Source organism: Monodelphis domestica, chromosome 1, assembly GCF_027887165.1.
Source record: "Monodelphis domestica isolate mMonDom1 chromosome 1, mMonDom1.pri, whole genome shotgun sequence".
Taxonomy (NCBI): domain Eukaryota; kingdom Metazoa; phylum Chordata; class Mammalia; order Didelphimorphia; family Didelphidae; genus Monodelphis; species Monodelphis domestica.
Genome location: NC_077227.1, coordinates 538,596,086 through 538,619,637, shown reverse-complemented (window position 1 = coordinate 538,619,637; position 23,552 = coordinate 538,596,086). Strand labels below are relative to the sequence as shown.

The window sequence follows — 23,552 nt, the reverse complement described above, 5'->3', positions numbered from 1 at the left end:
CAGACACAGCATCCGGCCTTGCTTCCCAAGGGCCGCCACACCAAGGGAGGAGAGCCCTCCTCCAGCCCTTTACCACCTGGCTTCAGCGGCAGATGGTTCTAGAATACACTCAGCTTTCACAAGGTGAACTAGGTTGCAATGTTTATTATACATTAAAATATTTTTACACACAACACTTTCTGGTGCTAAGCTTATTGGTGGGCAAAACCTGGCATGCGAGCTTCTTTGTATAATCACTTCAGCAACAGTCATAACGCTGAACTAGGTTTTAGAAGTGCTTTGGGGAGCTTAGAAAATTTTACCCAGGCCGGGTTAAATGACCACTATTTTTAAATGGCTGTTTCTTTACAAAACTAGAACAACGATTTATTCCTTAGTGGAGAAAAAGTTCATGTCCCGTTTCCTCCAGAATGCTGGGTTCTTGATGGGTAGCAACCGTGACGCTCTGTCACATGAAGGAAGTTCTCTTCCCCGCTAGCAGGAATTCATGATTTCTCAGATGTTAATACAGAGTCAAAAGCCGTTGCTAAGACTTTGCAAATAGCTTGTGCTTGTTCCTGTATTATGTAAAAGAGCAAAGGTGCAAAATGAATGTTATGAAAAGCAACACTTTGGTTTTTAAACTATTTACCGAACATTACAGCCTAGCGTGACCGTTCTGCCGAGGGCCTCAGACAGAGGCGGCTAACCAAACCTCCAGCACTATGCCGGCCCCCGGCCTTGACAATCTGGCCCAGCAGTTTCTCAGTTTGGATTAGCCAGAAATGAGGGTGGCGGGAGTGGGAGAAGCCGGGACCTTACCAGACTGTTACACTGATACACCCACAGACTGCATTCTTCGGAGCTCGCGTCTGTGGTCTTCAAGGCCAGTAAGCTTTTTCCCGCTCCTAGACCGTCATCGTAACACACCATGCGGATGATGAGATACAGAGCGTGTCTGTGTAAAACATCCTGGAGGAAGGAGGGGAGATCCAGGGTGAGGACACAGGCCTCTGGCCCACAGCGGCCCTGCGACAGCAGACATCTCTGCTGCTCCAGCTTCGGGATCTGCTTTAAACAGGACCTGAATACATCATGGCCCTAGCATGGGCTCTGGGGAAGCAAAGCAGCCCCATTTACCTCTACCGTCCCCCACGTCTCTTCATGGGGAGACCCAGGAGCCCCGGGAGAGCAGCTGCTGCTGGGGAGTGCTTATAAGCACAACACCTTTCAGAGAAAAGGATAATGCTTTCCCTGATGCTCTAGGTTAGGTTTTTTTTTTTATTTCATTGGTATTTTTTGTTTTTATGTCACACTTCACAATGTATCTCTCTGCCCGCCTATTCTCACGGAGCTATCTTATTTCTTTTTTAAGTGCTCACCTTCCATCTTGCAATAAGTTCCAAGGCAGAAGAGTAGGAGGGCTGGGCAATTGGAGTAGAGTTACTTGTCTAGGGCCACAAGCTAGGAAGTGTCCAAGGCCAAATTTGAACCCAAGACTTCCCGTCTAGGTTAGTTTTAACAAGCATCTCCCTTAGACCTACCAGAGCACTTTTCCGGCACCTCTTTAATGCACTTTTTTTTTAAACCCTTACCTTCCGTCTTGGAGTCAATACTGTGTATTGGCTCCAAGGCAGAAGAGTGGTAAGGGCTAGGCAATGGGGTTAAGTGACTTGCTCAGGGTCACATAGCTGGGAAGTGTCTGAGGCCAGATTTGAACCTAGGACCTCCTGTCTCTAGGCCTGGCTCTCAATCCACTGAGCTACCCAGCTGCCCCCTAATGTACTTCTAACACAGTAAAGTGACATTTGTTTGTTTTGTTTCTTATTAGACTAAGCTCTAAAAGGGCAGGGACTGAGCATTATCTAAATCAATGAAACCAACATTTTCAAGTAGGAGAGCTTCCTTTGAACCAAAAGTAAATTTCACAGTCTTTGATCACTTAAAATTGTGCCATTTATTAGTTTCTAGCAATTCAGAAAGAACATGACAAAAAGTGACTACGAATCTGACCACACTTTGTATTTTAATGGCACTCTATAATACTATGCACGAACACATGCCTGCTTGAGACCATCCGTCAACAGAAGGTATGGACTAAGGAAGCAATGAGTTCAGAAGGCTCGACAGCATGTGGACTCCGGGATCCCTTCTAATGATTCACAGACTGGGGTAAAACTTCCCTACTGCCAGGCAGAGTAGTAGCCAGTTTACATGTGCAATGTTGGCTGAATGAATGATGGAGCATCTAAACCCAAGGTCTCTGGTAATTTGAGAACATTAAATCACCAATGATCTTTTTTCCTTTCAAATTAGATTTACATGACATGTTAAACTTACATATTGATCTGATGTTGATACTTTAATGCCGTATTTAGAAACTCCCATAATAAACTCCTCCTCCAGAGGAACAAATGGTAACTTTCCATCTTGCTTTGAAGTCCAAAGGAAAAACACAAACAAAAGAAGTCAGCACCAAAGTTCTACATGAAAAGTTCAATCAGAGCCTCTAAGCTTCACTTCCTCTATCCAGTGTTTACATGACTATCACAAAATAGTCTAATATTCAAATCCCAAAGATTTCAGGAATATGGTGGCCTTGGGAGAATTTCCCATGCAGTAAAAGTCTTATTCCTTTCACAATTAAATACCCTTGATATACTTTTTTTCAGAGATTTGTGTGGGAAAAAAAAAAGTCTACCTATTCACATACTTCATATGTGGACTTTATCTGCTTTGTTTTTGTCTTTTTAAACTGCAAGTGATTCATCCCCATGCAACCTTATGAATTTTATGGCTAATTAATTTTTTGATCTGAGGAAATGAAAAAACTTCCTAAAAATAACTGAAAGCCTATGATTACCAAATGAAATAATCAGGAAGTAGGATCAAACTTTGTCACATGTCCATGAGTTATACAAATTCTTTAAAACATATCTGGTGCATCAGATATATTCAGTTAAGCCAAAGCTATCTGGCTCTAAAGCTTTTACCTGAAAAAAATTATTTTTCCCAACTTACTTTTTCAAACAAAAATTCACCAATTCTTTGTTTTAATTTATCAGAAACAGGATAGTAAATTTTCATTTTATTTTCCCCCAAGATTTATTTAATTGGGACAATGCTTAATTGTATTTTCTATAATAATTGGATATAATTCTTATGCAATTTCAACAATAATATTAGCATGTATATATCTTAATGAACTGCTTGGCAATCAATGTTACAGAAAAATTAGCTAAGTTAAATCATATTGACAGACTTCAGAGTTTCACAAAACCTGCAAGTCCCCAGGAAGCTGCTAGGTAGCCAGAAAAGGAAATCTGATAGAAACTCTGACTTCTTAATCACCAAAATTCTTTTATGTTTTTATATAACAAAATAAATTTGAAAAGCTTTTTTGAAGTTCTGTTATTAATGATATTTTAAGACACTATAGGAACAGGAAGGCTAGAAGAAAATTTTACACTGATATGAACAATTTAGAGTATGTGCTTTAATTTTTAGAGTAATGAAAAATCCTTTTATATTATGTAGGTCATACTCAAGCTGGGGCCTTAATTATCTAGTTTGGCAAACTGCTAAACAAACATGAGCCATTTTCTATAGTTATTGCCAATAGAATTATTAGTGTTCTAAACTTAGTTTTGGAAGAATGACTTTTAGGGCAGATTAACCATTTCTACCAGATCCAACTAATTTTAATTTCACAGAATTAACTATCATTGCCACTTAAACTAACATATAAACTACATAATTAAAAAAAAAGAAATTATCACCCCATTACCCATAATTAGAATTATTGGGGAACCTATGTTATATGAAGCAAGTAGGTCAAAATGGAAATGAATGGCTAAAGAAATCATCAGTTACAGCTTTTCCTATTAAAATGAGATTGACTCAATTTCTATAGATTACTAGAAAATATTTACCACTACATAAAGATTTATTTTACCAGCTTAATCTTCTTCCCTATTCACTTCAACTCACTGCCATGTCAATAATATTACAGCTAAGTTTTTAAGAAATGAGAACTATGATCATTTGTCAAGATTAATAATTTTATTTTTAATTACAAGTTTTAAAATGAACAAATGTTTATTTTCTCTTCCTCTACCCACTGAACAAGAGAAAAAAAAACTTATAAAAATATGCATGGTTAAGCAAAAAAAAATCCCCACATTGGCCAAATAATCAGGTCAACAGAATTATTCTAATAGAACTTCTCAGAAGATCTTGGGGGAAAAAAATAAAACAACAAAATGAGGTTTGGTACAATGTTTTTTCTGTATCTTGTATGTTCCTCATCATGTTTTAAACACTGCCAAGCAAAGAACTGGAAACTAAGGGGATGTCCCTCAATTGGGGAATAGCTGAACAAATTATAGATTTGTACATGACAGTGATGGAATATACTATAAGGAAGGATGACTAGGATGATTTCAGAAAGAGCTGAGAAGACCTATGTGAACTGATGCAGAGTGAAATGAGCAGAACCAGGAGAAAATTGTACACAGTAACTGCAATATTGTGAGATAATCAAATGTGACAGACTTTGCTACTAATAGGACAATTCTGAGGGACTTATGAAAAAGAATGCTATCTATCTCCAGAGAAAGAACTGTTAGAATAAAAATGCAGATGAAAGCATATGATTTAGCACTTGTATATTTGGGTACATGATTTGGGGTTTTGGTTTTATAAGATTATTCACTTATAAAAATGAATAATGTTGAAATATGTTTTGCGTAGTAATACATGTATAATCCAGATTAAATTGCTTGTAATCTCCAGGAAAGAGGATAGAAGAAGGAAGATGACATTGATCATATAACTTCAGAAAACTTATGTGGCAATTTATTAAAATTAAAAATCCAAATGAAAAAATTAAAAACAATAAACAAGCACCAAGCAGGTAATGCTCAAAAAATATTATGACAATTTTTTAAAAACTTGCTGCAACCATAGTCAAAAATTAAACCATGGGAACAGTGCCATCTAGCGGCCTGACATGTTCCTGAACTTTCGAGAGTACTCTCCCCATAGCCAAGAATTCATTCTGACATTTCAAGACCATTCACTACAGTTCTGTCTCTTGTACACACAATTTTTTACCTGTGCCACGTCTATGAAGTTTATCAGATCCAGTGGCCCTTCAAGATTTTTCCCATCACTGAGTTTCAGTTTCTCAATGGCACCAACATATTTTATTCGAAATTCTGCACAGGTATCAGAATTACTGTTGCTTTGTCCTATTGATTGAAAATTATAATATCAATTAAGTTTTAGTATATTGCTGCCAAAATAAGCACAATCAGTTAATTTTTTTTAATCCTTATTTAGAATCAATATTGTGTACTGGTTCCCAGGCAGAAGAGCAGTAAGGGCTACGCAATGGGGGGTTAAATGACTTGCCCAGGCTCACACAGCTGGGAAGTGGCTGACGTCAAATTTGAAACCAGAACCTCCCGTCTGTATGCCTGACTCTCAATCCACTGAGCCACCCAGCTGCCCCCAGATCAGTTAATTTTTCAAACGCATTTTAACAATAAGACTTCAGTAGAGACGCTCATTCTAATCTCTCATTTCAGTCCCATCTCCCCAGCTGCTTGCTAGATATTTCCACCTGGTTACCTTGTAAGCATTTCAAATTCAACCCATCCAAAACATAACTGTATCTTTCCCTCGAGCCATCCCCTCCTCCAAACGTCCCTGCTTTTATTGAGGGGACTAACATCCTTTCCAATTACTGACGTTCATACATTGTTATCCTTACTCATCCATCTCGTCAGTTCTATCTTCAAGATATCTCTTTTCTGATCTCTTTCTTCTATCCTGTCGATATATACGATTCTCATCCCCTCTCATCTGGCCTACTGTTATCATAGTAGCTTCTGCCTCTGCTCCCAGTCTGTGTCTAGGCTTCTCCAATTCATCTTCCACAAATCTGAGAAAACAACCACACTTTTTTTTTTTACCAGGTTACTCTCCTGCTCAAAAACCTTCTGTGGCACCTCTTGCCTCAGATAAAATACAAACTCTGCTGCCTGGTATTTAAAGTCCTCTTTAACTGAGCTCTAGTATCTCTTTTGGACCTAATTTGGTGCTCCCCTTAAGGCATACTAGACTAAGCTCTGAGCTTCACAGAGAACAAGTGGTCTTCTAAGTCCTCCTTAGCACCACCTCTCAATCTTTACTTATATTCTAGGTTCTGTATAAATGGAGATTTTGAACCTTTGACTTCATTCCCCAGAAGTCCTTAGCATTTCCCCAAATTCCCTATAATCTTTCCTGTGTCTCTACGTGGGCTAGATCACGTTATTGGTATTTAAGTTGATGTATGCTCCTCCCACTCTCTCTTAGACCTGCGACCAGGCTGAAGTTAGGCAGTTCTTTTCTCTATGCTGAAAAATGGCTATGGCAAGCTAGAAACACACACATGGAGTGTGGAAAGGGTTGGGGTGGAAAGATTTTTATATGTCACCCTCTGTGGAAAAAAAAAAATAACTGGGATTGGCAAGCTCTTGTGGTGGGTCTGGTCTCGGCAGGAGGCTCCAGCCTGGGTGGAGAGTGGTAAGGAATGCTGGCCAAGCAGATGGACAAGAAAAACAGCAGGCAGTGGCAGGAGCACAGGAACCAATGGACCCTCATGGTGGGAAATGACCGGACAAATTTACTCTTTACTCTTTACTGTAAGGCTATCTGCTCAAAATATTTTTTTAAGAATTCATAATCCCTTTGTGGTAAGCCAAACTGTGAGTTTTTAAATTAATATTCAATTACTAAGTATTATATTTTATAAAGTTTTATTAATAATAACTAAAACAAAAGAACTGCCTGACTCCAGCCTGGTCACAGGTCCAAGAGAGAGTGGCAGGAGCATACATCAACTTAAATACCAATAACGTGATCTAGCCTATGTGGTGATGCAGGAGAGAATATAGGGAATTTTGGGAAATACTAAGAACTTCTGGGGAATGAAGTCAAAGGTTCAAAATCTCCATTTATACAGTTCAGTTTATCTTGAGCTTCATATAGGCCCTTCATAAATGTTAAATCCATCTAGAGCAGGGGTCCCCAAACTACGGTTAATGGGCCACATGTGGCCGCCTGAGGCCATGTATCCAGTCCCCACCACACTTCGGGAAGGGGCACCTCTTTCATTGGTGGCCAGTGAGAAGAGCACTCTGTGTGGCAGTGCTGCAAAGCATGACCATTGCTCATGTACAGTACAACTTCCAGTGGCAATATTTTGTGTGGCACCTTAGAATGAGGCGCTACTCAAAGGATTATGTGGCTGCACAATGGAAGACATCAGCATGGTGAGAAGCAATCTGGGGGAGGGGATTCCACACTGTGTATACTGCTGCCCAGTTAGGGTTAGGGTCAGATTTTTATAGTTCGGCCCTCCAACGGTATGAGGGATAGTGAACTGGCCCCCTGTGTAAAAAGGTTGGGGACCCTTGATCTAGTGCCTCACACTTGGTAGGCACTTAATGTTTAATGAATAGAAACAGAAATTCTCAGTTTCATATTGTTCATCCCTTCCCAAACAAAAACGAATTTGTTAACATAACTTCATAGGTTTGAAGAAAAAAGACAAAAGTTCCTTTAAATGTAATAGTAGACTAAAATACCACTAAATCAATCCTTTTTTTTAATTCTTTTGTTATTCTAAATAAAAATCACTATGAGGTAATATATCATCCATTTCAAAATAAAGAAGGGGAAAACTAATGAACTTTTAAAAGAGTGCCATTTGGGAGGCAGGCAGGAGACTCAGTGGATTGAGAGCCAACCAGGCCTAGAGATGGGATAGGTTCAAATCTGACCTCAGACACTTTCTAACTATGTGACTCTGGACAAATCACTTAACCCCCCCATTGCCTAATTCTTACCCCTCTTCTGCCTTAGCACCAAAACATAGTATTGATTCTAAGACAGAAGGTATGGGTTTTTTAAAAAGTGCCAAATGGAAATAACAGTCTTCTTCCCTCACCTTCTTTACTAACTTAATGCAAATTTATTTCCTGTGTTCAGGAACCACAGTGCCAAAATAGATATTTTTCTGATATAGCAGTAAGTGAAATCCCTTAATAAGGTTGGATAGCAAAGGCAGTATAACCTTGAGCAAGCCACTTAATCTTTTTGTGCCTCAGTTTCTTCCTTTGCAAAATAGCCTTCCAGATTTAAATCTAATAGCTATATACAAATAGCTAGTTTCTATTTATCGATTATTTAATTTTAATGGATTCACTGAACATTAAAATCTAATACTTTTGTGTTATACTTGTGTTTTTTAAAAAAAAAGCTATAAAAATTTAAAAAACATTTTAAAGACAACTAGCTGATAGGGAAACATGATAGTACTTAAGCTGGACAATATCCCTTCAAATAGTTTTTCTTCTGGAAGCCAGACCCTTTATAGGTTCCACAGTCAACAACCCTGATGTAAGACGGACTCCATCCCCAGAAGAAATGAATGTACTTTTCTCAAACACTCACTCAGAATTTATTTAGGAGAATGAAGTAGGGGGGAAAAAAAGAGGAAAATCAACCTTTTGACCCAACTTGCTACAGATTCTAAGAGGCTTTAATAATTAATTTTTTTTCTCCTCTGATCTATTTTTGTGAGCCATAGGAAGTAAGTCCTCCATCTTGAGAAACTGATGTAAGTGCTCCTTAAGCCTTTTATAAACTGGACCAAAATGAAGGCTAACTGGGCATGTTCAAACAAGGCAAATAAAAAAAAAAGCCCTTAATAAGAGCAAGGAGGCCAGTGTCAGTCACTGGATTCAAGAATCTAGGAAAGGGAGAAAGGAATAAGAGGCAGCCACACTACCTACATGCCTGGAATGACCCTTCTGCCCTCAGAGAATCCCTTTTTTCCTTTAAGATGCAGCTCAAATACTATCTTCTGCATAAAGCTCTTCCTGATCTTTCAAATGACCAGTGGCCTTTCACCCCTCTTAACTTTTCTTGGTGATTTTTATGGTATTGACCCTACCAGTATTTCCCAACCTTTTTTATCTATGGCACTTAGAGTGGGGTTTTTCTTCATCATTACCTCCAACCCTTTGACAGTCTAGTTATTTGTCAATCAATATTCCATGACATTATATATATACATACACACACACACACACACACACACACAAACACACACATTTAGTTTCTTCCCTCTTATCTCTATCCCCAGTCAAAATCTGTGAGAAAATCTAAAATTTCAATAAAAACTCCATTGAGATCTGCTCTTATATTAATATAATTTTTTTAGTGAATTAAAAAAGATTGAGTAGAATCTGGGTTCTAGAACTGGAAAGGATCTCCCAAGTCATTTAAGTCCAATAAAACCCTAACCCTCAGATTAACCAATGAAGAAAGAGGCCAAGAGTAGTAAATGAATGCACATTTTCTGACATACCTGAGCTTTTGGTAGAGTCTGTATCTAGGCTGGCTACAGTACTTGATCTTGAAAGTCCACCAAGACTAGAGTCTACAGACTGAGGAAATGAGGGAATTTTTGGGGGGTGGGGGAGTAAGTTGAGGAAAACACACAAAAAAAACAATTAATAATAAACATTTTCTTTAAATTATTGCAGCTAAATATATTTAAACTAACCTTTTCACTGGTTCCAGATAAAATTTTTTTAAATCAGGTTAATTAAGATGAACAATGTAACAAAATTCAAAGAATTTAGAAGATTCTAAATACTTACATAAAACTGCACGTGCTTTTTCTGTACATTAGAGAGAAGTGATTTTTTGTCTCTACCAAAGTAATTTAAATGATAGAGACACTGCCAAATTAAGTTATTTTAACCAAAAGGGGGTCAACCACAATCTTCTATTCATTCAAATATTTCAAAACACCCAAACTGACAATTATCAATATATAAATACAAAACCCAAGCAACATATAAAATATTTTACTTTCCATATGGGTCAAATATATAAAAATATTTACCAAGGCTAATATTGCATTTTTTAAAATCTATTTTGTGGAATCCAACTTTCAGCATGCACTTAGGTGGCTATTTCTTTGGACATACTCCAACACTATAAATCCTGAATTCTCAACCTGTCCAGCCTCAAAATATATATTCTTGGGTTATAGCTGGCTATTACAAATGTCAAACTACCTTCTGGGGTGAATTCAATTCCTATAAAGAGAGCTGGCTTCAGGTATGCTTTTCTCTTTTCATTTCCCATTTTACAGGAGGGAAACTGAGTCTTGTTTCTATCTCCATAAAGAAAACAAGAAACAAGGAAACCTTCTCTTCCTCTTTTCTTTAGGAGAAAACACTGAAATGAGGGCCCGGAGACCTGCAGGGCTTCTTTCTTTTCTATTATTTTTGGATTACTGTCAAAGTAAAGCAAAGACTGCACAGCATTCAATTTTCAGTGACATGGAAAAAGCTGGTGCTCCTAAAATGATTTTGGCAGCAGCTCACAAGAAAACTGTGAGAGAACTCCAGAGAAGCAGAGGGTGGAATATGTAAACCTAACTCCCCACTCCTTTTTTATTCCCTACAATAGTTATTTGTAATTATGTTTTATCTTGGAGGGCAAGTATCTACACAACTCTAGCACAGAGTTTTGTACGTGAGAGATGCTCACTACAAAGCTATTGAATAGCTCAATTCTTGAAAACTTAAAAAGCAGTCACCTTAAAATTTGAAGGCATTCGTTTATACCAAATCTGATCAAGCTACTTTTTAGCAGGTAAAAAAAAAAAAAGCAGACATGGCAGTTTTCTCTTGTTGTGTAAAATTCACTATGCACATGACATTAAAAGAAATTTTAGCTATCACAGACCATTTTCCTCAAAACTTTATTTTCTGACTTACCATATAATTTTAAATGAAAACAAAAGGTGTCAACAACAGCAGGAAATTCTATTAAGCTTAACACAGGTAGACATTTATGTTGACTAGCAATTTATTCATGGTCAAAGTAGAAGAGATTTTAAAAATATTTGGCTAAGAATTATGACACCCAGAATGTAGTCTCTGTTACGTATATATTAAATGTGCAACTTTGGACAAATTGGAAAAATACAGAATGTCAGAAAATGAGACCACTCTAATGAAAATCAAGAAATTGTATATAGTTTCAAATGGAAGAGATCTTAGAGGTCATACCAGTACACCCCCACCTCATCTCCCATTTTATAGATGAGGAAACTGTAGCCCACAAGCAATATGACTTTTCCCAAGGTCACAAAGGTGTTCAGTAGCAGAAGCAGGATTTGAGTTTGGCTCATCTGACTCCCAAATCTAGGGCTATTCTCAAATTCCCTTCCTTACTTTCTCTCCCTAAATTTAATTTTTGCTTTGGTAAAACAGGAAAACACAAGATGACCTTTGAGGCTGCTGTCAACAATGACATTCCATAATTCTTTTTACATACACTCTCAGTCTATGATCTGCCTCACAATTCTCCTGACTACTACATTTCTTTAACCTCTCTCTTTTCTATGTTACATAGCATCAATAAGTTACTACAAACTATTTACTTAAAACACTGATGCCATTTCTTGTTGTATCATATTCAATTGGGGGAGGGAGGGAAGGAGGTGAAAGCACTCCCCTCTTTATAAAGAAAAACAACCAAATACTGACACTCCAATTGGTGACATATCCGGCATTCTGGCCCACTAGTCCCTTGCATCTTTGTGATGAGGAATCAGTATGTTTCATCTGATTAGATTATGTGTATTGTTCACTGTTCCATGATTTTTATTCCTAGTTCTACTATTCACTATACTATTTGTGGGAAAAGGCCAAAGGCACCAATTTCTGCATTCCTCAAAGCATTAAGCAGAGTGAAGAGTACTTAATAGATGCCCAATAGTTAACATTGCTTTGCACAGTTCTTGCAATATAGTGACTGGAATATAGGATATATTCTACTCCAGACTTTTCTGTGCTTTCATATAAAGGGTTTTTACATGTAAAACTCCAGAAATCAAATAATTCTGGCTGGAGGAACAGCAGGGCAGAGCAAGAGAGGGAATTAAGAAGGGTTTCATGGAGAAAGTGGAATTTGATTTGAGTTTTGAAGGACAGGTACAGGGTCAGTAGACAAAAATGCTGAGAGGTTTCTGTACTCCTAAATGCACATATCAAAAAATGCCTTCCTAAAACTAAGAATCCCTATAAGAATAATCTACTATCTTCTTCATAATTTGACTTTGGAAACCTGCCAATCAAAAAGACTGATGTTTTATCCTTTTAACAACTGTAAGGTCCATGAGAATAGGGTCCATGTCTTATTCACCTATATGTATCTCTTAAATTCAGTTAAATTGTTAAATTAGGCTCCATAAACAAAGAATAGAAATGAAGTGTTTTGCTCAGGTTTAGATGTTCCCATTGATATAAATTAGATTTTGTAAAACAAAATCATAGGATAGCAGATCTAAATCCAGAAAGGACTGCACAGGCCACCAAATCCAAACATCTCATTTTACAGATGAGGAAAAGGGAGGTTAAAAGAGAAATTAAAGGGTTTGCCCAAGGTCACACATAGCAAGTGACAAAGTCAGACTATCTTTCCTCCACCCCACCCCTTTGCCTATCAAAATTATTCCTTTGCCTTCCAATGTGAGATACTATATGCATATATTTGAACAAGAATACTGACAAACATCACTGTTACTGCTTGGGCTGGTCCTTTAACCTTGCTAGGTTTCAGTTTCCTCAGCTGTAAAATGGAGGGACTGAATTAGCCTTCTAAGGTCCCTTCTAGCTTTAAATCTATGATCCAATGTCATGTATACTGGAATGTTTATGAATCTCACTCCTGAAGAAATAGAATAATCCAAGAGTATCTCTAAAACTCAAGAGTACCTGTTCCTAGAGCCCTGCATATAAAACTCCCCTCATTTTGGGAGGCATCCAAATTTGTAAGTTCAGTGTTGAAGAGAGCTCCCATTGTCATACAGGCAGTATCGGGAAACTCCCATCATAGCTGCAGAATGACAACTCTTCTACAACTTGGAGTCTAAAAAAGTTGCCAAAAAGCCTAAAAAGTCAAGTTACCCTCTAGAGGAAAAAATATGTAAATTTTCAGCACTCATTGTAAAGTACTTGCTTAGACATTATAGTTGACTTATTTTAATGGCTTCAATGACTTGAGAAAATAAAAAATATAACAATCCAAAGTGGAATGAGATCCAATATTTAAAATAATAAAATGAAATGTTAACACCATTTAAAGAATATCATGCAATGAGCCTAGGACAAATATTCTATGTGGATATTTGATTAATACAAACAAATTAACTGGCTGCCTGGCCACTCAATTCTAAACTCCACCCCCCTTACCTTGCTCTTAGTACTGATTTCACTACTTTGGGAACTGCTACTACTGTGTCGCTTTTTGCCTTTTCGAAACATTTTTCACCATAGTTGGATCCAATAACCTCTCCTGAAAGAACAAAAATTGGTTATAACCAAATCAATGAAAAAGTGGCTTTAAACCACTTTTCCAAAATTCCTTATTCATGAACGTAAATCAAACGTGTAGGAAGGGGAAAAAAAAATAAAACAATTACTTCTGGCATCTGCAGTTCTAATTCTTTTTCCTTGAAACTCAAAGGCCTAAAAACATTTACCCTTTACCACAGAACTTGGAAACTATGAATTTTCTAATCCATGGGTCTTATTCTTTCTAAAATAAAGAAATTCAATTTCAGTCAAAGGTATATTACTTTTTCTAGCCAAGAGGAACTCATAGTACTTAAGAAGTTACATTTATATTTGATTTTATAAATAAAGGGGGTAAGTCAATCTTCTTGCCATAGAATCATGGAACAAAATGTAGTTTTAAACACATTTAAGGTTCCCTTGCTTTGTAGTTTTTGTTACCTGAGCATATAACTAGTTATAAGAAACAACTTCCTTGATAAGGAAAAAGGGTAAGGGACTAAATAAGGAGATGGTCAGTAGGAAACCACATTACAGCTAAAAATTTCTTAGCCATAGGACATGTTTACTCAACAGTCAGTTCTAATGTGGTATCAAGAAGACCTTAACTATCACCTCAAAAGTATAAAAGCAGGTCTTTATAGAGTTGGAGGTAAAAGAGTCCCACTGTTCCCATTCAACTAGGACAAAGTCATCTCTTCAACAAAAATCTTTCTTGTAGGGGCCTCAAAGGGGGCTCTCCTATGTAATTAATTCGGTTGAAGATCACAGAGATCTTTACGACTCAAAGGGAGATTCAGAAGTTTCTCTCCAAGAAAAAAAATATTATGTTTATTCATATTCAGCTGAAAAGTAAAACCTGATCATAAAATAAGTCTAAAAAACACATCCTAACATTTTTCTTCTCTTAAAAATCCATAGTCAGTGAACTGAAAGAACCGTAGCAACTTTAAGATCCTTTTTAGTTTACTATATGAACTTTCACAATCAGCTGTCTTTAACTTTCTCCAGATAGAAAATATAGGTTACCAAAAACTATATTGTCCCCCTACCTTAGCAAAATGGCATGAAGATGAAAGAAATAATATTCAGGATATGCTTGTGATCTCCTTATAAAAATGGTACTCAATTAGCAAAGAGTACACAGTAATACCATCCTTCAAAACCCATTCATATACCCTTATAATTAATCAAAATGAAGATTACCTGGGTAAACCTTTTGACTACTCACCTGCAGTAGAGAAATGTTTTTCCTCATGAGAAAATAAGGCTTGAGACATATGAGTTATTTTGTAGCTAGTTGATTTCATTCCATGAAGCACTAACTAGTCAGGATGATCCAGATTCTTACACTCACTGTGGCAGAAACTGTACAAAAATAAAATATTTAATTAAAAGTGTTAGCAATTCTCATTCCAAATGGTTCAAAAAGTATATTATTGTTATGAAGTAAAACATGCTTGCTCCATACGAGGTTTCTCCAAGTAGGCTTCCGAGTCTTGATAATCAAAGGAAAACTGATTTTTTTTAAAAAAAAGGAACAAGGGAGAGGAAGATAAAGGAATATGAAATACTGACTGTTAATTAACATGTTTGTAAAAAAGTTTTTCTCCAGGGAAGGTTGGAATTCAGATAGAGCATTCATTAATGAACACAGGTTATCATACTGGCTCAAAATTATGTTGAGGCGCTGTACACACATTTAAACTTTTGTCAAATAACCACAATACTAATTATTTATTGTGTATCTTACTACCCTACCAGACTACCAACTCAATGAAGTCAGAAACTGTTAATTTACTATTTCTATCTCCCTTCCACTGCATAGCATAGCACTTTTCATATAAGAGGGCAATTTAGACATCTGTTGATGTTAAAGTGAAGGGGCCAGGAGTTACTTAAAGTTTCAACAAGTATTTAAGTACCTATATGTCAGGCACTAAACTAGGACTCTGACCTGCTTGAATAGTTAAAGGCAGATTATGAAGGGCTTTAAATGCCAGAGGAGTTTGTATTTTATCCTAAAGGTAACAGGGAGTCACAGGACTTTTTTAAGTAGAATAACATGGTGTGCTTTAAGGAATATCACTTTGTTAATTCAGTTCAAGATGGACTGGACAGAGGGGAGACTTGAGGCTGGGAGACCAATTAATAAGTGTTTTCACTGGCTCCCCCAGTTCTTGAAACATTCTCCCTCTTCCTCTCTGCCACTTAGCTTTCCTGATTTCTTTCAAATCTAAAATCCCACCTTCTGCAAGAAGAATTTCCCAGTCCTCTGTAATCTTAGTGCTGTACCTTTGCAATTACCCCCAATTTATCTTGTCTTTTGTTTATACATAGCTATGTGTGTGCTGTCTCTTCTATTAAACTATAAGCTATTTGAGGGCAGAGACTGTTTTGGTTTGTGCCTCTTTGTATCCCCAGGCTTACAAAGTGCTTGGCACCCAGCAGGCCCTTAATAAATGCTAGCTGACTACTTACAAAAGTCCAGATGAAAGGAAATGAGAGGCCCACTTCTAAAGCAGTGAGAAGAGAGAAGGGAAGAAATGAGAAAAGTTGTAAGGATGAAAGGATTTGGCAACTGATTGGCCACAGAGGATGGCTCCAAGGTTTCAAACATATGAATCCTATAGGAATGGTTGTACCCTAGGCAGAAGTGGAGACATTAAAAAAGAGGAAAATGAGAGAAAATGAGTTGTTACAAACACACTGGGTATGAGGTGCTTGTGGGACATACAAGTGGAGACAACCAATAGGCTTATGTTGATTTGAGATAATTCAAGAAACAAAGGTTCCACATGTGGATCTAGGAGTCAACTGCCTAGAGATGAGTGGACAAAACCACTAAGACAAGGTGTGTAGAAAGAGTGGATAGCTCAAGCTAGAACCCTGGAGTTCAATCCCACAAAGGGTATTAGGACAAACAAGTAGGGGAAAAGAGGAAGAGTAGCATATGGGAGAAGACAGTTATTATTACATCAGCAATTCTGAATGACCATCTAAATGAACTACAGTTTTTATGATTCTTTATGGTTCAGTGAAAAGGAAATGGCATTTGATCACTGGGGTCAGAAGCTGGCTCTGCTTTTAACTTATCTACATGATTTTGAGAAAGCTTTTTAATTTCTTTAGGCCTCAGTTTCCTCAAATGTAGAATAAGGGGACCAAATGATGAACTAAAAGGTTCCTTCTATCTTGAATTCTAGGATTCTAAAACTCTGAATCTATTCAATTACAATGAAAGGATTTCAAGGCAATTCAACAAATATTTATCAGATGCCTACTAGACCCAAAGAATTACTGGGAATGAAATTTTTTTTTTAAATCTCTACACTCAAGTTTACTTAACTGGGGGAATACACATAGATAAAAAACAAAACAAGGCAGAATAATAGCCTAAATGTGGAAGGATACACAGAAAATCCAAAAGAGGTTGGGAGATACAAAGGCTATGAAGAAAATCCAAGAGATCACAACCAGTTGGGGAAAATCATTAGAGATACCATGATATTTATTAAGCACCTTTATCTGCTAGACATCATACTGAGGACATGAATAGAAAAGAAACTATCTTCAAATTTCAGTTGAAACAAGTTTGTAGGATGTGTATGACTTGAAGGAGGTGAGAGGCACTGAAAATGGAGATAGTGTTATCTATTAGTTAAAACTAAGAGACATGTCAAAGGTCAAAGTGACAGGGACTGAAGGGATAAGTCAAACCAGGAGTTCTTAAACTTTTTCCGCGTCATGAACACCTTTAGCAGTTTGCTGAAGACTATGGACTTCACAGACTAGTACTTTAAAATGCTTCAAGTAAAAAGTATCTGACTACAAATGATGCCAATTATATTAAATGGTAATCAGATTATTTAAAAAACAAGTTCACAGATCCCAAGTTAAGAAGAAACCTTGACTTGTGTCAGGCTAAAAAAGACTGTATATAATTCAACAAGTAATGGGATGCTATTGAAGGTTTTTCAATGGAGAGTCAATTTAACAACTGTTTCGAGCATCTACTATGTGCTAGGTGATCTATGATTAATGAAGCATTATCTGTTCCTAGAGCTTTGCCCATTTATCCACTGTTTAGTAGGAATTGCCATCATAAAATTTTACTAATTAGTTTCATAATTTAACCATATATTTATTTTATATTTTTGTTATACTGAAATCTTTTATCTGAATTTAAAGATACAAGTCTATCTGTTGAATAACTTTTAAAAAGTCATATTTCTTCCACAATTGATAAGATACATACATGAGCATAGACTATCGCCAGAATGCAGTGAAATATAAGATATACTATATTGGTGAGTATAAATTAATTTCACAAAGTTACTAATCCATTTTCTCCAACTACTTGTGCTATGTGATAAATATTTCATTTTTTTACAAGTTTACTAAAAACTAATTTTACATGTATATTGGTTGACAATATATCTTTTATTTCACTAATCTAATCATCTTTTGCTCAGATGATTTTGACCAATTACTATTAGTAAAATGTTCTAGGAAAGCTAGTGCAATAGAGTGCCAGACCCTAATTCAGAAAGACTCAACTTTCTAAATACAAATCTGTCCTTTTACTAGCTGTGTGAACCTAGGTAAGTCCACTAAACCCTGTTTGTCTGAGGTCCTCATTCATAAAAATGAGCTGGAGAAGGAAATGGCAAAACATTCTAGTATCTTTGCCAAGAAAATCCCAAATGGAGTCACGAAGAGTTAGCCATGACTGAAAGGACTATAAACAAGTGCTAGGCACTGGGGATACAAGAGAACAACTTCTCTTGTAAATATGTATATTTACATATACAACTTACATGACAATTTATTATAGTGTCGAGCTTGATGCAAGAATGAAAAAATTTTCATATCTTTTGCCCTCTGAATTTTGGTGTTTTTAAAGAATTAGGCAATGGCCTGAGAGTCTTCGTAATAAATTTATACCAAAAAGTCCTGAAAGGCCTTGATAATTGAACTCTATAGTCCTTCTGGCACCTATATTCCTTTCACTCCTCTTTAGACATGAGATGCTCTTCTTCCTTCCCATTAATCTTCCTCTATTCCAAACATTTCCCAAAGGAGGCTGAAGCCTTCTAAACAAGTCTTGTGGAAAGAGCAATGAAGTGGGCCTGGAACTCAATTCTAACCCTGACAATGCTTGGCTATGTGAATTCTGTGTTGAGAGCATCACCATCCCACTAGTTTCCTGGATTTGTTTAGTCTTCCAGTAAGACTGTCCTTGAGAGATTCTTTTGCCTCTTTGTATATCCTCAGTGCTTTGCACAGTACTTACTGGCACATACTAGCACCTAATAAATGTTTACTGTCTTTGTAACTAACCTTGGCATTATACTGGCCACCTTCCTCTTCTGATTACCGCTAGATGTTATAGTTCTTCCAAAACCTAAAGCAAAGGGTTTAATTTTTGTTTCTATATCTCTAGTGCTTAACACAGTACTCGGCACACAGTAGAAACTTATTGTTCAGAGAATGCTGACTTTTAGGAACTAACACAGAGCAAACCTGAAGAGCACTTTATGCAAGTGTAAAGCTAATTTTGAAAAACCTAAGAACTCTGATCCAAGCAACGACTGACCATAATTCCAGAAGACCCATGATGAAGCATGCTACTTACCTCATAGCACTAAGGTGATGGACTCAAAAGTCCAGAATAAGACATGTTTCTGAACAGAGGCAATATGGGAATTTGTTTTGCTTGCCAATGCATATTTGTTGCTACAAGAGGTTTTTTTTTTCTCTTCTTTTTTTTCCAATGAAAGGGTTAGGAGAGAACAATAAAAGTTTAACTTAAAAGAAAATAAAGCTTTTAGATTTGGTACAAATCACTTTGTTTCTCTGGGCCTGTTTCTACCTCAGGAAGCACTCAGAGGTGTGTTGAAGCCAACTTGGGAAGGAGTTCTCAAGAGCATATGGTTAAATGTTCGTTGTGATGACTTATACCTTGGAAATCTACAAATACTACAAAGCAGGGCTGGATTTACTGTTCTATGGTCTTAAGAAAGCGATGGACAAACTGTGGATGAGGCAAACTAAATTTTTTTTCAAAATGACAAGTTTTTATTAAAATGTTTTATATGAGGCACAGATATTATGCAAAAAGAACTTTTCAGTGAAGCATTTTCCAAAGTAGCCCCATTTGTCACTGACCATCAAAAGAGTAAAATCTGGCCATAAGGTAGGAGATTCAGGCAGCAAGGAGGTGCAATGGATAGAATGCTGGGCCTGGAGTCAGGAGGACTCATCTTCCTGAGTTCAAATCTGTGCTCAAATCTTTACTAGCTGTGACCCTAGTCAAATCACTTCACCCTGTTTATTTCAAGTTCATTGTCCCTAAGTTCCTAAAATGATCTGGGGAAGCAAATGGCAAATCATTCTAGCACCTTTGCCAAGAAAACCCCAAACAATTACAAAGAATTGGAAACAACTCAACAACAGGAAGCTCCTTCACTGAAAAAGCAATTTCTTGGAAAATATGATGGTTTCATCCCTTTTATACATCATTTTTCAAGGCCTCATCTTGACAGCAGTAACTAGGGGCTTGCTTTACCTACTGATATAATAAGCACATGACAAACCAAGGGAAGACCATACACTAGGAGAATACTTGATAACTACAGACAAGAGTATTGGGATTTTACAGTGGAAACTCATTTTAGAAATAGAAAAAAAGAGATACTTTCTGTCTGCCAGTGAAGGACAAGTAGTCTAGAAATGATGTAAAAGTAAATGAAAGAATTTATGTAGGCTATAAGAGAATTGCAGTTAAGATAAAGCAACTGATACAGAGGACTTCCAGAAGATTGCCCCATATCAACCCTTGGCCTAAAAAGAAGCATTTTCATGAAGTCTAGGAGGTTCCACATTTTCCATTTAGAAGCCATCTGAACTTAGAGACAAAATAGACTAGAGGGCAAAAATAAGAGTTCGATAAATTCACACTCACATTTTATTACCCCTCAATAATGTAAACTTCAGTCCTTTCATCTAGTTTTTACCTTTAATCATGTCTCATCATTACCTCAGTCCAATTTTACTATTCATAGTTACTTTAAATTCTATATTGAAAAACAGAGAAAAAAAAAGGCAAACTATGAATATATTCCCTTACCTCTATCTCAGAAGGAACTGGAAGTTCTGATGCTGAAAATTGATTTCTAGTAAGAAAAATCTTTAGGGGCAGCTAGGTGGCTCAGTGGACAAAAAGTAAGGCCTGGGGAAGGGAGATCCTAGGTTCAAATCTGGCCTGATATTTCCTGTGACCCTGGGAAAGTCACTTAGCCCCAATTGCCTAATACTTAACACTCTTCTGCCTTGGAATCAAACCTTAGTATCCCACTTCTAAGATAGAAGGTGGTTAAAAAAAAAACCCCATAGTGAGACTGACCTATAATAAAGTGACCTATGTAAATGCCCATCATAAAAACTTGGAAATCAGAAAAGGGTGAAATCCCTCATTGCTTAAATTGAGGTCTCTCTAAATTTAGGAAGTAGCCACAAACACTAAATATTAGTGACTTCAAAGGGTTGGAAAGAAAGCTAGCCCAAGGCATCTTAATCTTATTGGTTAATCTGTGCTCAACCCTCCATGTACCATCCTTGACATGGCAGATATGTCAACATTTGTTACTGAAAGGAATTTTGTCCTCATCCACAACTTTCAAGGAGTGTATTTCCTGGATTAAAATACCTAGCTTCAGAATAACAGGAAGTTTTCTTTGCTAGATAGTGCCTATATAAACTATGGAATTATGTTAAATTGAGACTCATTATTTTTTAAATATTTTTGTGTTAAAAAAAAAATTACATTCTCTGAAGAGTCAGAAACAGGATCCCATCTTAGCATATGCATCTGAAGATGCTTTCATATGAATGGCTGTGATTTATTCCAGTTTTCACCCCAAATAATGTGCAGAAAAATTCACACTATGGAATAAATCTTAACAGGCAACATTTCAATGAAAGATTTATTTCAGTATCTAAAACCTGAGTACTTATCTACATGAAAGGAAAACAAAACAAAAAAACAAATCTAATGGCCAGAGTAGTTTTTACTCAATTCCACTGTAAAGTGCAGTTTAATTTGTTTGACAAAATTTGCATGTATTCTGGACAATTTTTGCATGTACTGTAACAAAACATTTTTGATGTGAAAGATTCATTTCAGTGTCTAAAACCTGAGTACTAATCTAAATGAAAGGAAAATTTAAAAAACAATTTAAAGGCCTGAGCAGTTTTCACTCATTTTCAGTATAAAGTGCAGTTTAATTTTTGCTTAATAAAGACCTGCATGTGTCCTAAACAATTTTTCCTGTAAAACATTTCTAAATATATTTTAAGTCATTAACGATTCATTTCAGTGTCTAAAGCCTAAACATTCGCCTACACAAAATGAATACAAAAAGCTAATCTACTGTCCTAAGCAATTTTTACTCAGTTCAGTGTAAAATACAGTTTATTTTACTTGAGGAAACTTGCATATGTCCTGGACAATTTTACATGTAATCGAATATTGCAGAATATGTTTTCCTTGTGAAAAAGTGTAATTTGTTGCCTATCAATTCCAGCCATATGACTTTAAAAAAAGTTTTTATTTTGCAATGTGAGATGAGTTTGGTATAATTGACCTCACAAACTACGCTGGTATAAGGAGCATGTCTCCTTTAGTTTAGAATTAGAATTAAGCAGTTTCCTGCATCTTTGCCTATTCATAAATGCACTCTGTTCCCATTTCTTTATTCTACCGATTATCAAAAGGGGATGCTCCCTTCAGTCTTGTTTGCCTTCCCGCCACTGTCTCGAGCCTTCATTCCAGGCAACATAGACGAAGAGAGCAAGTACCAGGTGAACAGCCCCGACAGCAACAATAGCAGCATAGAAATAGCTGTCTGGTTTAGACATTCCCAAAGTACCCTCAAATACATAGGACTTGGAAGAGAAATATAATCCAAGGGGCAAAGTGATCATTAAAGCCGTGAAAACCAGAAGAGTCTTCAGCGTCTTTGTCAACGAGCCGTTATATCTCCGCTCGCTCAGCAGGGTCGACTTCTCTAGCGGTTCCATCTCGGCCTGAGCAGGGGGGAGGGGCAGGCCCACAATGACCATAACCGTGACTGGCCGCTCTCCGGCTCACCGGCTCACGCGCTGGCTCCACGCAGGCTGGGGAGGAAAGCGAAGTGAAGTTCTCGGCGCGGGTGCCCGTTGGTGCAGACTAAAGCGTGCTTTGCACACTGTCCCTCCCCCCCAAGCCGATTATTAAATACTGACCGTCACATCCCTGATGAGACCCTAAGAAAGGAAAATTAGCTTATTTCCTCAGTGTTTTCATACCCTGGCAGCATACAGTTCCTTCCCCTTGGGTACCCCCTCCTTGCCCCGGGCCATGCCGCCCTCGACCCTGCCTAACACCCTACACGCCGAGGGGATGTAGCTACGACGAACGCTCAGGATCGGAGGGGAAAGACACGCGGATGCAGGACTCAAATGCCAGCTCGGCTACTTACATGCCGAGAGGTCGCTTCCTCTCCTAGAGTCACAGTTTCCTTATCTGTAAAAACGAGAGTTGGGCTGTCAGCTATCGGGAGCTCTCTCCGAGCTCCGAGCAGCACGGCCACCGCCCAGATCCACAGAGCCGCAGGGCGGCGCCCATTCTCGGTATCCGCCCCCGAGTCCTCACCTTCCCCCCCCCCCCCCGCACCAAGCCCCTGGTCGCTGTGGCAACCGGAGGCCTACCTCCCCCTCGGCCTCCTACACCTGGAGGCAAGCCGCTGGGTCAAGGCTCTAACTCAGCAGAAGTTGGCACGTGGCTGCGGAGAGGGGCGCGGGAAACCGGAGACTCGCGCTAAGGCGCGAATAGGGAAACTGAGGAAAGAAAAGAGGAGCAGGGTGGGATAGGGGGAAGGGTCCTCACCTCACCGCCACCAGACTAGGTAGGGAAGAGCGGAGGATCTGGGTTGGAACTGTTTTCAATTCCGTAGAAAATCGGCCTTCTCCCGCCCCGACGCCAGAAGGAGCCCCTCCTACTCCGCCACCAGATTTTTTTTCTTTCGCTTTCCTTCCTTCCTCTCTCCTCCCCCGGCAAAATTCCGTCACCCCGCAGGCGCAGAACGCCTCTCTTAA

General features: G+C 37.7%; 2 protein-coding genes across 5 annotated transcripts; both read right to left on the bottom strand.

The window, feature by feature from the left end:
* Positions 1-129: 129 nt before the first annotated feature.
* ITGB1BP1 (integrin subunit beta 1 binding protein 1) lies at positions 130-23,523 on the bottom strand. 4 transcript variants are annotated; one of them, XM_056813325.1, is made up of 8 exons: positions 23,344-23,513; positions 22,937-22,980; positions 14,644-14,780; positions 9,404-9,482; positions 5,095-5,231; positions 2,320-2,412; positions 802-951; positions 130-557 (listed from the first exon to the last, which is right to left on the bottom strand). In XM_056813325.1, the coding sequence occupies exons 3-8, from the start codon at positions 14,668-14,670 to the stop codon at positions 486-488; spliced, it is 558 nt and encodes a 185-aa protein (XP_056669303.1). In that variant the 5' UTR covers positions 14,671-14,780; positions 22,937-22,980; positions 23,344-23,513; the 3' UTR covers positions 130-485. The 4 variants fall into 4 exon arrangements, with proteins under 4 accessions (XP_056669303.1, XP_056669304.1, XP_001372017.1 ...); XM_056813326.1 differs by lacking the exon at positions 23,344-23,513 and adding an exon at positions 23,166-23,329; XM_001371980.4 differs by lacking the exon at positions 23,344-23,513 and adding an exon at positions 13,311-13,413 and having other exon boundaries at positions 22,937-23,119.
* LOC103092289 (vacuolar ATPase assembly integral membrane protein VMA21-like) lies at positions 22,203-22,496 on the bottom strand. The gene has a single exon (XM_056817495.1). It carries the CDS (start codon positions 22,494-22,496, stop codon positions 22,203-22,205), a length of 294 nt encoding a protein of 97 aa, XP_056673473.1.
* Positions 23,524-23,552: the final 29 nt, after the last annotated feature.